The sequence below is a fragment of the Schistocerca americana genome, chromosome 1 (assembly GCF_021461395.2).
Source record: "Schistocerca americana isolate TAMUIC-IGC-003095 chromosome 1, iqSchAmer2.1, whole genome shotgun sequence".
NCBI lineage: Eukaryota > Metazoa > Arthropoda > Insecta > Orthoptera > Acrididae > Schistocerca > Schistocerca americana.
Window position 1 is genome coordinate 794,503,222 of NC_060119.1, and position 15,347 is coordinate 794,518,568.

Consider the following 15,347-nt stretch of genomic DNA (forward strand, 5'->3'; position numbering starts at 1 on the left):
CCAACCCGGCTGGGAATCAAACCTGGGCCCACTTGCATTATAAATGAGTCCTCAAAGTCTGAATGTGCAACTTAATTTTCAGTGTCTGTTGCGTGCATAACATTTTTTTTTATCTTGCTTGTTTAATCATTAAAATTCCTTTCCTGCAAAGGCAAAGCCATCTTTTTTTCAGCATCATGTGTTGTAAAATATTTTGAACACTGGATTACAATCATATTACAGTTATCTTCTCCTTAACAAGTCTGCTATCAACAACAACTGATTTATTTAATTATATATAAAAAAGCATTTACATTTTCTGTGCATACCTGTGATAGCTTTACATGGTCTTACGTGTGGTAAATGATTTGGAGAAGGGAAAAAAGTGGGATTTCTCTACAGTGACTTAAGGGAGCTGAGTTCCAGTGTGTTTCTAATAGGAGATGAAGCCCTTGGATCCACCCACTTCTTATTCATAAACAGCAAATAAAAGTACTTTGTTTTATAATAGGAAGCCCCGCATTGAATTAGACAATGCAGTGTCCTGTTTCTAAGGTTACTTCAAAAACAGGTTTGAAACTAGAGTGCCTTGAATGATTTCAATAATTTCCATTTATTTATGTACTCAACACATCCCTTCTAATTGCTTTTATGTTGTTATATTGTATACCATGTTCTTTCAGAGCACCAATTTTAAACAAGCCACATTGTGTTGAATTTACTGTCAGAAATCTCATTACTTCTATTATCAGCTCCATAAGTAGTGCAGCAGTAGACATTTACTGTCAGTGGTCTCATACTTAAAAAGTCATTGATCGTTAAATGCTTCATCAGTCAAAAGAAAGAATTAAGACGTGTGTTACTGAGTCCTTAAAATGAACACCTACTGTTAGTTGTTTGATAGTATAGTTTATTACTGCATTCAATATATAGTTTAAACTCAAAACATAAAACTTGAGTCTGATGCATCCAAACACAGCTCACATTCAAAGAATATGTTCATCCATTGCCAAAAATCTAAGTACTCATTTTCTTCATTTTATCCCCCTTCCTCCTTGAAACACATTACCACTCGTTCAGTTCAGCCATTTTTTTTAAGCCTCTTGAAACTTGCTGCTTCATTGGCAAATTGCTACTTTATTGGCACACTGGACTGCTTCATCCCATTTCCCTTATATCTTAGATCATATAAAATCATCCTGTTTCTTTATTTGCAAAATATTGATTCACCCGAAGCATAAAATCATTTGGCATCTTAGCAGTTGTGAATTCTATTAAATTCTATTGAACATACTTCATAATACTTGAATGCAATAAACATAGACAATGCATCTGCATTCTCTGGCCTTCTGTCTGAAACAGCTTCACTAATGATCAGTGATCATACAGAGAGACATTGTGGAACAATGCTGAGAGTGCAAAAACTCTTCCAAAGCACCTTTGAAAGTATTCTACACAAAATTCAGTTATTTAGGAATGTGAGATGAATATAGACTCAAAAAATTAGTTCCTGTTGGTTTAGTTCAGGAGAATTCCTGTTCAGAGCCATTAGCTGAATATTCAAATGGTGAACATGAATACTACTACTACTACTACTACGACTACGACACATGGCAGTAAATAATGCTGAAATGCTTCATACAATTAAAATTGAAAATGCATTATTTGATATGTTCAGTAAGAATACTTTTACTACAAAGCTATGTATGGGTGAGAGTGGAACCTGGCATTTGATTACATTGCAATGCACATAGTATTGCTTATGATTAAAGTAAGTAATGACAATATGCATCAGTGGCCAGACATCGGCTGGCTTTTACTGTTTTAGATGTAAGTAGTCAAGATGCATAGAAATGTGTGCAGACTTGCAATTACTGAAATACGTACACATTAGTAGTTATTTGCACAAAGATATTTATAACTTAAAAATAGAAATGTTCGTCTTTATATAATCGGATAGAAAACTTGTTAAATGTTCACACTTGGGATGAGAAATTGGGGCACAGGCCTAGACACCTAAGAACTTAGTGGTATGCTTCTTGTAAAACTGTTTTGTGAGGATTGCAGAAACATAATCACCTTCCCATTGCATTCAGTCTGAGGTCAACATGACCAGACTCTTGTGGTGTGCCAGTAGGCTCTCATAAATTGAGATGTTGCCTTCTTTTCACAGCAAATATAGTGTATGTTGCAATGTAGTAGTCTGCATTGCCAAACAAATGAGAAAAAATGGGTGATTCACTTTGCCTATTTTGGTTGGTAGATGTATGAAAGAGTTGTACTAAATATGTCAAGTGAATACAATATTGATGCCAACTAAGAGAGAACTATGGGCATGAGAATATTTCACAGAAAATAATGTGCTCCATCTCTTATTTGTTCCAGGTATTTTAGTTTCGCAAATCAAAATTCGTTGGGTAGAACTTGCCATTCAAAGAGCCGTGAAATACTTAGTCAGGTATCAGTTAATAGTACTTCTTGTAGGTTGTAAATGCAGGTATGACTAAGAATAGCAACATGTTACTCATTTTTTAAAGGTGACAGGTGGAAAATTTTTTTATTATCGTGTTAGGGTTACTCTCTTCTTAACTGTGTCATAAGAACGCTGCATGTTAGATTTTCTTTGCAGTAGCTCAGCTGCTGTTACGTTCTTGTACGCAAAGTGTAAAATGTTTTCGGACACGAATATTTTGGCTTTTCAGCTTGCATGGAGGACGAATTACTGTGATGAAAAATGGGTGTCACAGTTTGTAGATGCTGTAGTATTTATTTTACACTTAAATTACAGAAAAAAATGAAACACTCCATTAAATAAAATAAAACTGTAACCAGTCGCTTACCTCGGAGGTACAAGTATTCGGAGACCTTTAATACTTTCGTGGGCAAAGTCTTGTGCTACATCCATTGAGAATGTACAGTGAAATCTCATTTGCATGTTTTTAAAAGGACCAGAGATTTTAAATATTATTTTGAATATTATAAGCAGGGAAGTGTATTAGCAAAATTATCTGATTTGGTAATGATTAGATTTGTTCAGTGGTGGAAAATGCGGAATTAGAGGTTACCATATTTATGGTAATATGAGACATCAAAATGCTATGCATGTTGACATGCTGTCTCAATAAATTGTGATTGAAAAGACAACTTTTCAAGACCATGTCACATCCAAAAATCTCAAAATTGTGCATTGATATATAAGAAGCAAAAATGTATTAAACACGGCAACATTGGCTATATCAAATATATTGTGTGTGTACACTTAAACCATCAGCTAGTTGGAATGCAGGAAAGACATGAGAACACAACCTCGAGCAACTAAAATCCACGTCTAGCATGTGATGTAGAAAAAAATGTGCTGAAATAGTAATTTATATTACTTCTCTGAACAAATGAACATCATTGTTAACATATCCATTAGTGAATCACTGCTGGTAACTGAATAGGGGTTGCCATTTCAACACACCACCATTATATTGCACATCATGTTAGCCTACATAACACGGTGACATACCGTGTGTAGTCCCATCTTCACAAAGGTTTGAAAACATATCAGTAATTGTTTCTTTCGTCGTAATTTCAATATTGTACTGTCCAGATTAGTTAAAGTGTTAGTCACTACTTTGTTGACTTCAGAACTGAAAACATAACTCAACTGTATCCATTACTTCAGTAGCTTTTGGTGTTGTAGGAACCAGAGTAGGTTCCAGTTCATTCTTGTCTTCTTTGTTTTTGTTTCTCTGCCGTCTGTTTCTGCAAGACTTAATCAGTTGTCATGGACTGACTGATGGCAACATCACACTCAACATATTCATCAAAGCTAAGGTATCCACTGTTTCCTTCTTGACTCCATTACTAGCTACCATTGTTCAGCTGCAATTACTTTATTTCCTGGTGTGATGTCTCCTATAAGTATCAGGTGGAAAACAGTCTTCTTGAAGCATTTCGAGATAGTGCTTTCGTGCACAGAATCCCAAACACTTCTTAAACAATGTGTAGCATCAAAGATCGTATTTCACATCATAATATGAAGGTTACAGCCTCTTATGTACAAGAATCCTCTGGTATTCTTGTTTCAGGCATTTTATAATGCCTTTGTCAAGTGGCTAAAGGTGGCTTGTGCAGTTGGTAGAAACTAAAACACTACATTTATACTACATAGATACAACAAATCTTAGGGGTGCACTGCGTATTGATCAATAAACAGTATGATTTTCCTATTTCTAATACCCAACCTTACATCTCAGGAATGCAGTAATTGTTCAAATACGGTTGTTCTCACCCATGCATTTACAGTAATGTCCTTAGGTTGTAATGTCCTTAGGTTGTAATGTCCTTAGGTTGTAATGTCCTTAGGTTGTAATGTCCTTAGGTTGTAATGTCCTTAGGTTGTAATGTCCTTAGGTTGTAATGTCCTTAGGTTGTAATGTCCTTAGGTTGTAATGTCCTTAGGTTGTAATGTCCTTAGGTTGTAATGGCTGTGCATTTTTTTTGAAGCATGGTGAACTCTTTGCCTTCCCAACTATTTGTGGCACAAACTTTTCTGTTCTACTAAACTTCCTGGCAGATTAAAACGGTGTGCCCGACCGAGACTCGAACTCGGGTCCTTTGCCTTTCGTGGGCAAGTGCTCTACCATCTGAGCTACTGAAGCACGACTCACGCCCTATACTCACACCTTTACTCCTGCCAGTACCTTGTCTCCTACCTTCCAAACTTTTCTGTTCTACTTTCATTTCAACACAGTAAAGATGTCTTTCTAGAAAATTTTCCACTGTGGCATTTTTCTCGTCTGATCTTGAGAGTTTGTATGCATTGAAAATGTCATCGGAACTATTCTTCTCTATGATTGATGGAAGAATAGTTCTGTGACTGAGCAGTGTCAATGTTCGTGCTTCTAGAATCACCCGTACACACACACACACACACACACACACGCGCGCTGGTACTTGAAATTTATTGGATCTTACTGACAATATAGCAAGTTTTGTTAATCTTTCTGTACTTGGTTTGACTAGGTGTTTGAAAATAAAGTTCAAAACAAATACAAAAGCTAATTAAGTGGAATAGCAAATAAATTGCATTCACTGGGAAACTGTGAAATTGTTGGTTTCTGAATATTATCTCAACTGGGTGTAGTTCCACGTTGTTTCTTTTCATAAGTACAACCTTAGAGAGCTATTCTCACAGCTAACAGTATGTCGATTTTCATATCCGATTCAACACTTCTAGATGTGCCTTGAGATTCTTGAGAATTTTATCAAATATTTTTGTTATTTTATTTTATCCCCCCACCCCCCACCCCCCCGCCCCCCCACCCCCCACCCCCCAGCTGTCTTGAGCAAGACAAGATTCCATCTCTAGTTAAGATACTGACATCTTCATAACCCACCTTTTTCCCATTGTTCTCACACCACATAGGCTGTCACATGGAAGGGCCCAGTTCTTGATGAGGGATATTAACATGTACTTAAACATTGTGGCATCATTGAAAGGTAGAGGTAGACAGTAAATAATTGTCGGTTACAAATATTAGCCAACTGCTGCATTGTGACTTTTGGTAGCAGAAGTTGTTTTAGTATATCATTAGAAACTACCTGTTGTACTATATTGGGTGTTTGAGCACAGTAGTTGCAGACTTTCAGGATAGAGAGTACATCTACACGATGGAAAGTGGCGTAGCAGTGCATGGTCGGAGATGCTTTTCTGGCACTGTAGCAGTTACACACAAAGCAAAGGACGGACACGAACAGAGTGAGAAAAAATGTTTATTATGATTAATACAGCTAAAACACAGTTTTGGCTGGCGTACACAGTCGGTGGTGCCACATACACCTGCAATTTCAGATTATGCAGCATGTCCACAGTTGTTGCAGACACAGTCACTGTGAAGCTTCATTTTGCCTACCAACAGGGTGGAAGTAGGATGGCATGTTGCTGATATGCATCTGGCATCTGGGGACAGTGGTTGTACTCCCAACTTTACCCCACAAGGCAAACCCTCTGCCACACCTTCGTCTGCCTCCACAGGAGGTTGTCTGAAAGGGGGTCCTTCAGTGAGAAGAGGCAACAATGTGAGAGGACAGCATCAATGTTAACCAGCAAAGAGACTGCTGGGGGTGGTATAGAACATCCCTGTGCCAGTATGTGGGCTATTGCTAGTCATATTGGAATTTCCCACAGCAGTATCAGGTGGAGCCTGCATGACAACTCCATGCATCCGTTTCACACTCAGCACATGCAATTAGTGCTTGAAGACAAGTGGCCTTTGCATAGTGGTATTTACAGATGCATACAAGAGATCTTCGTTTCTCAGCCACCAGTCTGCTCGCAATGAATCGACATCATTGTGAGAGGGAATGTTCAACCCACGTAACACTCACGTGTGGTTGGGGGAGAACTCACATGCAACAAGAAGCCATGCAGCCTAGAAATGGTTTTCAGTTAATGTATGAGCCGGCATCACTGGGGACCACCTCATCGGACTACTTACTGCTCCAGTGTTTGACATGTGCAAGCTATCTCATCTTTCTTCAGTAGTATTGCTGCAGTTGTTGGAAGATGCACATAATCACAATGTGATGCTTTCCGGCATATGTTTTCAGCCAGATGGGGCCCCGTCACATTACAGCCCTGATGTGTCGCCACATGAATGCGACATATCGTCAGCATTAGATCAGTCAGGGTGGTCCACTGCATTGGCCAGTGAGATTGCAAGACCTCAGTTGCCTGTACTCTGGGGATACATAACGACACTGGTGTGTGAAATCCTATTGCCAGTGCTGAGGAACTTCCCGCATGCATCATCGCAGCATTTGTAGTAGTCCTGGACATGCCGGTATTTTCCAGGACACCAGATCTTCCATGCATCAGAGGTGTGAGGCCTGTTTCACCCTCGGAAGTCATATTGTCGAACACCTTCTTTGATTGCTGTCATTGTCTGTTTTTGTTTTCATTTCCTTGTTTCTGCTGTGCTAACAAGGAGAGGTCCCCAGCAGTGGAATCAACTTTTGAAACTGTCTATGTGGTTATATAGGTTAAGATCCTTGGTATCGCATGCTGCAACCACTCACACATGCGGACTGTCATTTAGAAGTAATTGATGAGCAGGAGGTTGTAGCTTCGAAGCTTGCTAGTTGCAGAATTTTTTTTTATTTTTAAAACTTTATTGAAATGACTTTGATCATAATTTTTATCTATTGATTGATTTGAAATGAAATTCATTTTCATTTCTTAGTCACATCATTTGAATTGTATCAACTAGTTCATTTGCTCTAATTTTTCAATTTTTCATACTGTCATTCTTTTTCCACTTGAAATCTTTGTTCATGTGTTTCTCTTTAATTTTGTGTATTGATTTCAGTTTAATTTCTTTTATCATTCTGTTGTTTTGTCCACGTTATTGCAGTAATTATACATATCTCATTTTGTTTTAATTTCATCCTCGACGTTATTTTGCCCATAGTGCATTAGGTATTTAGATTATGTTTTAAATGTTTTTGTGATGATTACCATGCAAAAAAATTGCGTGTCTGGTTACGAAAATTATTTTTTACACCACTGCACAGTCAATATAAATACACACATCAAAAAAAGTTTTGCATCCCCTCGGTTCTGAGAGTTCCGAAACTTGTACAGAAAATTGGAAGAGAGATCAACATAAAGACCATTTCCGCTCTTTTTTATTGCTCATGAAAACCACATATTGCATACTGTACCACCATACAGAGACCTTCAGAGGTGGTGGTCCAGATTGCTATACACACCAATACCTCTAATACCCAGTAGCACATCCTCTTGTATTGATGCATGCCTTTATTCATTGTGGCATACTATCCACAACTTCATCAAGGCACTGTTGGTCCAGATTGACCCACTCCTCAACGGCGATTCGGCGTAGGTCCCTCAGAATGGTTGGCGGGTCACGTCGTTCATAAACAGCCCTTTTCAGTCTATCTCCGGCATGTTCAATAGGGTTCATGTCTAGAGAACATGCTGGCCACACTAACAATGTCGTTACCCTGAAGGAAGTCATCCACAAGATGTGCATGACGGGGGTGCAAATTGTCATCCATGAAGACAAATGCCTCGCTAATATGGTTGCACTATCGATCGGAGGATGGCATTCACGTATCGTACAGCCATTGCGGCCCCTTCCATGACAACCAGCGGTGTACGTTTGCCACACATAATGCCACCCCAAAATATCAGGGAACCTCCACCTTGCTGCACTTGCTGGACAGTGTGCCTATGGCGTTCAGACTGACCAGGTTGCCTCCAAACAAGTCTCTAACAATTGTCAGGTTGAAGGCATATGCGACTCATCGGTGAAGAGAATGTGATACCAATCCTGAGCGGTCCATTCGGCATGTTGTTGGGCCAATATGTACCGCACTGCATGGTGTCGTGGTTACAAAGATGGACCTCACCATGGACGTCGGGAATGAAGTTGGCCATCGTGCAGCCTATTGCGCACAGTTTGAGTCATACCACAACGTCCTGTGGCTGCACAGAAGTCATTATTCAACATGGTGGTGTTGCTGTCAGGGTTCCTCAGAGCCATAATCCATAGGTAGTGGTCATCCACTGCAGTCGTAGCCCTCGGGTAGCCTGACCGAGGCATGTCATTGACAGTTCCTGTCTCTCTGTCTCCTCCATGTCTGAACAACATTACTTTGGTTCACTCAGAGACGCCTGGACACTTCCTTTTTGAGTGCCCTTCCTGGCACAAAGTAACAATGTGGATGTGATCGAACCGCAATAGTGACCATCTAGGCATGGTTGAACTTCAGACAACACGAGCCATGTACCTCTTTCCTGGTGGAATGACTGCAACTGATCAGCCGTCAGACCCCCTCTAATAGTCACTGCTCATGCGTGGTTGTTTACATCCTTGGGCAGGTTTAGTGACATCTCTGAAAAGTCAAAGTGACTGTATCTGCGATACAATATCCATATTCAATATCTATCTGCGGAGTTCTGGGAACTGAGGTGATGCAAAACTTTTTTTTTATGTGTATATAATATTTGGTCATTTGTTCTTTAACTGGTAGATTGAAAGTGGATATTATAATGAATTCATGAAGGTTCCTGGTAGATTAAAACTGTGCTGGACCGAGACCCGAACTTGGGACCCGGTAGAGAACTTGCCAGCGAAAAGCGAAGGTCCCGAGTTCGAGTCTCGGTCCGGCACACAGTTTTGATCTGCCAGGAAGTTTCAAATCAGCACATACTCTGCTGAGGGTAAAAATTTTATTTGAGGTAATTGAATTAATGTTTACAAAAATTCCGATTGGAAAAAGAATGACATAAAGAAAATAAGACAAATGAAAAAAGTTGATATGGTGATCAAAATAATGTGACAAAGGAATTGAAATTAAAAATTACATTTAAACTAATTAACCGATTAAACATAGTGATGAAAGTCATTTTGATAAAGGTTTAAAAAAAATACACTGCACCTGTGAAGCATAGAACCCACAACCTTTTGCATGTGAAGCTATTATACTCTCCACTCCACCACACAACCAGACTACATAATTTTACTTTTCTAATGTTATTGAGGATCACAGAATTATGAAATTTTTATTGTCAATTACTTGTAAATGAGGGCCTACCACAGTGAGTGGCTGCAGGTTGTAATACCCTTATGGTTCGATAGGTTAAGATCCTAGGTATCGCACACTGCAGCCTTTCACTCTGATAGGCGCTCATTTACAAGTAATTGTCAAAAAAATTGGAATTTTGTGTAACACTCAGTAGCATTAAAAAAGTTGAAGCAAATAGTCTGGTTAACCTAAAGAACCGTATATCTGGTTTCAAAAAGTCGGTCGCACTACAGGCGACGTCTCCTGGCAAGCATAATCATATTATTACCCTGTTGGTGTCTTTCCTTTCTTGTGTTTGTTCATTCTCTCTCTCTCTCTCTCTCTCTCTCTCTCTCTCTCTCTCTCTCACTCACTCTGTGTGTGTGTGTGTGTGTGTGTGCGCGCTTCTACTCCTCCCACCCAACCCTGGAAGTTTTCAACTGCCATGTTGAAACACAATGTATTTGTAATTCTGACTTGTAAACACAATTTTTGTGACCCTGTTTAAGATGAGTGAATCTATTTGAGGATTGCGTATTACCCTCTGTGATGACTTTATTTTGAATGGAAAAAAGGGGTGGTTAGAGCAAAGCAAAGGAATGAAGGGATAGTTGGGTTAAATTACTAGAGTATGTAGTTTTTCCTGTGACAGTTATATATATGTTTGATTTGTGAAACTCCATGAAATTTTCCTATGAACGCACAGTAGTGAGAAGTGTATCTAGGCAGTTCAGCATTTTTTAAAAGAAAATGCAAAAGATATGTAATTGAGGTGATGCAAGAATCAGTTTGTTCTGAAGTAGTGGGCTCCTTTTTGTGTAGTAGTAGTAGTAGTAGTAGTAGTAGTAGACGAAGAAGATTTGGCACCTGAAATTATAAATTATGTATGTGATGTAAACACTACAAAATAAGATGGATGTTTTGTACAGACAGAATATCTCATTATTTCTCAGAATATATTGTGAAGCTTACAAAGTATGTATACAGTTAAATAGGCGTCACAATTCAGGTCCCCCCTCCACCCACTCAGCTGCATTATGCCACAAAGAATTGTCATACTGTTAGATTCCAGGGGCTGTTGCAGGTCCACAGAAGAATATTTGTCACCCATATGGAAAAGACACGCAGTTTCTCCTGATCTGTGCGGGATCACACCTTCCAGAAAGTCTCTTCTGTCTGCAGAAGAGGGCTTCCTTCGTATTCCGGATGAGATTTTCCAATTATATCTCCAACTACTTACATTTTCCTCATTTCATAGGAATAAATTGTTGTTCTCACCGCATCCTTGATTCTTGTGCTCCTCTCCTTGGCTCGTATTAAAACAAAACAGAAATCATATAAACTGCCTTGACAGTGACACTTTCTTAACAGTGAAAGTCTTTAATTACTCTCTGGTACTATATTCTGTTTGTGAAGAGACCATTTGCATCATTAGTACCTCAGTCCCCAATGAGTTTTAACACATGATGCCCACTTTTTTGACAGTTGTAATTCATAGGCTGTCCAAAAGGCTACTGAAATTTTATGCTTATAAATTTTTCAGAATCCTGTCTGAAAACTAGCCTTTTCAACACACTGCTACATAGTTTCTGACAATTGTCCTAGATTATCATGAGCTGTTGTACTTAAATTCAGTTAATGACTGAATTTGTGTGAGAGAGAAAATTTGCTATCCTATTAGCAAAATTGGAACAGCTGCCAAAAGTTAAATGTTTATGCACACTGTATTATTAGATGTTTACATCTCTGTGAAGTACTTATAATACTGGTATTTTTTTCTGTGGTTAGTCAGTGAATACTTTTGTGGTGTCAGTACCTTTTGGTTGAACTCATTTTATATTAAATTAGTGATAGTCTTGAATCCTTTGTTGAGAGTTGTCAGTTGCCATTCTAAAGTACTGATTGATGTTATGTTCTGTCACTGGTAATATTGCTTCACTGAACCTCTTCCATCACACACTAGCTCTTTTAGCCTAATTAATTACTTTCCTGTTCCATATATCATTTTGCACGAACAATCATCGTAATGTGGAACCTTTCTTTTTTCACCCAAAATTCTTGTGTACAAACTTTCAGCAGTATTTTCTCACACCAGTCTGTCTTTCCTAAAGATTTGTAGTACACATACTGTTGTTATTAAAGATACAATTTTAAAAGTCTTTAGTACATTTTATCAAAAATATTGTTACTGTTATGTTTGTATCCTACTTCAGATAAAAATTTCTATTGCTAGTTGTGCACCACATTACATTGATATTTTTCTTATCACCAGTGACATTCTCATCCTGTTTTTGTTATTTATTATTTGTAAAGTCTCCATTGAATTTGCGTTCAGCACACCATATTCTTAATACGCACTGCCCCTATGCCACAACATTGTCAGTTATCACATACTTTTAAATTTTTAAATATTTAGTTTGTTCAGGTAACACATATATGGAAATTGATTATATTCTTGAGAATATAAAATGATAGTGGTACTGTGTTTTTTTTTTTTTTCTTTTTTTTTTTTCTTTCAGAGCTTTTACCTGAAGCAAAATTAACCATCTGTTGTATGAGCCATATGTCTGTTTCCAAATTGCTCAGATGGGATTATGTATCATCTCAAAAAAAATACTGAGTAAAAGCCAGAAGTTCTGTATTAAAGTTCTGTTTGTGAAATGGCAGTAGTGGTTTTACGTACCTTTAAAGGTTACTGTAAAATGCTGATTTTTATTATTTTACATTTTTCCTTTTTTTTAGTTTCATGCTTTTCAAGAAAGCTGCTTAAATGATTCCTGGGATGTAATGTCTAATGTAGTAACTGTAACTACAACATCAGTCAATACAACCATTTACATAGTATTTTGTGTCTTTGCAAATTTGTTAAAATTTCACAGCAGCTAACTGGGATACATATTTGAAACTATACTTGTCCATTAAAGGCAGCATATGTCATGACACAGCATGGCAGTGGGTATTTTTAACCTTCATTGCAACAAATTATTTGTGGTGGTGCTAAAACAAGTTTCCCACCAACACTCTCTCTTCTAGTTCAATGTTGAAATATTTCAATCAACGTGTGTGTGTGTGTGTGTGTGTGTGTGTGTGTGTGTGTGTGTAGGGGGGCGAGAGAGAGACACCTGAAACTTGCAATAGTTATGAATAAGCATTTTAGGCAAAATTATTAGTACTTGGTAATGGTAATATATGTGGTTACTCGTAATCAGACATTATATTAAGAATGCATAGTTTGTGAATGCCACATTTTGTAGGCTTTGCAAATTTTTCAAATTTTTAGCAGGGAGTATTAAGATAGTAATCATTTTTTACAGTTACTTGCAGTAGATGGTATGGCAGAAATGGTGCAAAATGTGCCTGTGAGTGGAGAATTGGCGTAGTTTTCTCATGTAGCCATGTTTGTTACAAGAGAAAAATGTAATATTTGCTTCAAAGTGAAATAAATGACTCACATAATCATCACATAACATCATTTCGCTGCATTCATTATTGACTTCTAGTAGTCTCTTGCTTACATTGTGGCAGATCACGAGCTTCTGTCATTTGTGTTAGGTTTCTCATAATTTATTACTAGTGTTAATGCTGTCGCTTCATCAGAGGTTTCTTTTTCTTTTCAGCAGATTTAGGTCTTCAAACTTTAATTATCAGCGTGTCTCAAACTATGAGGCAGGGCTGAGAGCAAATTCAAGGTGAGGCGCGACATTTGACAATTTGGCCTTCTTACTGTCTGTTAAAAACAATGCATGCCTCTTCTGGAACAAGAAAAGCTCATAGAATAATTTGTCATAAATCAGAAAATTTATCTTTTTGTAGTTTGCGGTAGAATGCTGTCTGAAATTTAAAAGGTTAGTGATAATGGCAAACATTATAGAATAGCCTGCCACAAGTTTGAGAAACACTGATACTGAGAACGGTATGATTTCTAACTTGAGATGACATTCATTCCATTTTTGTGTAATGTATGACAGTTCAGAGGTTGAATGTGGCTTTAGAATAATGTTTCTGGCACAAGTATATTATTTATTTAAAGAGATGATTAGGTTTTTGTCATTGTTATTTAATTTTTGTGTACTACAATCTGAACTCTGATGGTGAGAAACTGAAACTTACTGAAACACCGTTTTGGAACGGCTTCTTAAGTGTTGCTAGTGTGTGTAATAATACAACATAACTCACATCTCTTGTCTTTCAGGTATTTATCAAGGGCCAATATTTTCTTTTTATTTGAGTATGTATATTGCACCTTTTGTGTTATGTAACCATGCCTTTTACCTTGGCCAAAATAATGTTTGAGCTAAATGGTCAGGCTACAGCATGGCTGAACATATTTTCAGTCCTTTAGATTGGATGTTGCAGATGTGGCTACTGTAACCATTTAGGCCAGAAACATACAGTAGTCGGCAAAATATGATCTTTGACAGGTGGCAACACTGTTGGCACCTTTCAACTGATAAGTGCAAACAGCTGCAGACGAAATGTCATCTGTAGAGCTCCAGCAACACAGAAATTGCCGTAGAGATGTGTACAAAATGTGTTACGTGATTGGTTGAGGTAAACTTGCAACACAACCATTTTGCCCACGACTGTCGAGGGATCTTCTTCTGCAGACTCAATTACAGTGTGAACCAGATGTTATGTTAACAAAACATTTCTTGAGTGAGACTTCCAATAGTTTTATTGGTGGAAGACAAGGCTAAGAAACTTTCATGTAGAAATTTGGTTGTTAATTTAATGTACTTTTTCAGTAAAGAATCATAACTGACCTCATCTTTTAGTTGTAGGAAACATTAAAGTTCTTAATCTGTAGTGACACCACAAATGTTCATAAAGCAGTCTGCTGGCACAATAGCCAGTGTGGCATTATTTGGTACTTAATGTTCTATACTAACACACTGCCATATTTTACACTCCCAAAAGATTTTAGTGTGTCATAATCATTAAAGCTCAGAAACTTCAATGGTATCTTAATACCTTATACGTATGATTCAGTGCTTCAGTAAAGACATGAGAGGCCATGTGGGACAACATTGCCTTTTAGTGTTTCAGATTTTTAACCAAATAGTTTTGTACTGTATCAACTGTTTATGAAAGTTAAGGCTTTTCTTATCGGTAACTAAAAACATCATGGTTGTGTTAAGTGGACAGATCAAGAAAATGAAATAAACCGCAGAAAAAACGCAAGTGCTCTGCCTGTTACTACTGCTGCCACTACCAACAGCAAAGGTGATTAAAACTGCACTTGACACTATGTATGAGGCCTTAAAGCTACTTTCTCACTGTTACTAAAAGTCTACAGATTGCTGAACAATGAAGTTTTACTCCAGCAGTGCTCAATCATTGCACTTAAAATAAGGCTGTGCTTACCAAAATGTTTGCTTTTGCACTCATTTAGTAAGAGTTTAAGTATACCTATAAAAGGATGACTTGGACCATTTGGAAATATTTGGTAACATCTTTTTGATAGAATATTTCCTACCCCTCTTTTGAAGTTCAGTTTTTGCAACCATTAGTGAAACAGTCTACTGTGTGGTTTTTCAACAGTGGCTTCAGTTTCACTTTGCAAAGGTGTACACTCCTTAGGGTGTTTTTTTTTTCTCCAAGATTCAGTATCAGGGTTCATTTAAACAGGTTCCAAAAAGTTGGTAAAGGTTATTATTAAAGTTTTCAGATTCCTTGCCTCCCAACTCCCTAACTCTTATAGACAGTGAGTAAATCTGGCCACTCATTTGATCAGATTGTATGAGCTGACAGACCAGACTTAGTTTGTATTCAATGAAATGCTGTCC

General features: G+C 37.7%; 1 protein-coding gene across 4 annotated transcripts in view; it reads left to right on the top strand.

Annotated features, from left to right (window-relative positions):
• LOC124612510 (synaptic functional regulator FMR1) overlaps positions 1-15,347 on the top strand; it is a 237,528-nt gene that overhangs the window by 24,297 nt on the left and 197,884 nt on the right. For 2 of the 4 annotated variants that reach the window (XM_047140759.1, XM_047140787.1), the window contains exon 6: positions 13,179-13,250. The exons of 1 other annotated variant lie outside the window; for it this stretch is intronic. In XM_047140759.1, coding sequence (XP_046996715.1) covers positions 13,179-13,250 — 72 coding nt within the window. The remainder of the gene's footprint in view (positions 1-13,178; positions 13,251-15,347) is intronic. One more of the 4 variants, XM_047140769.1, reaches the window with a different exon arrangement.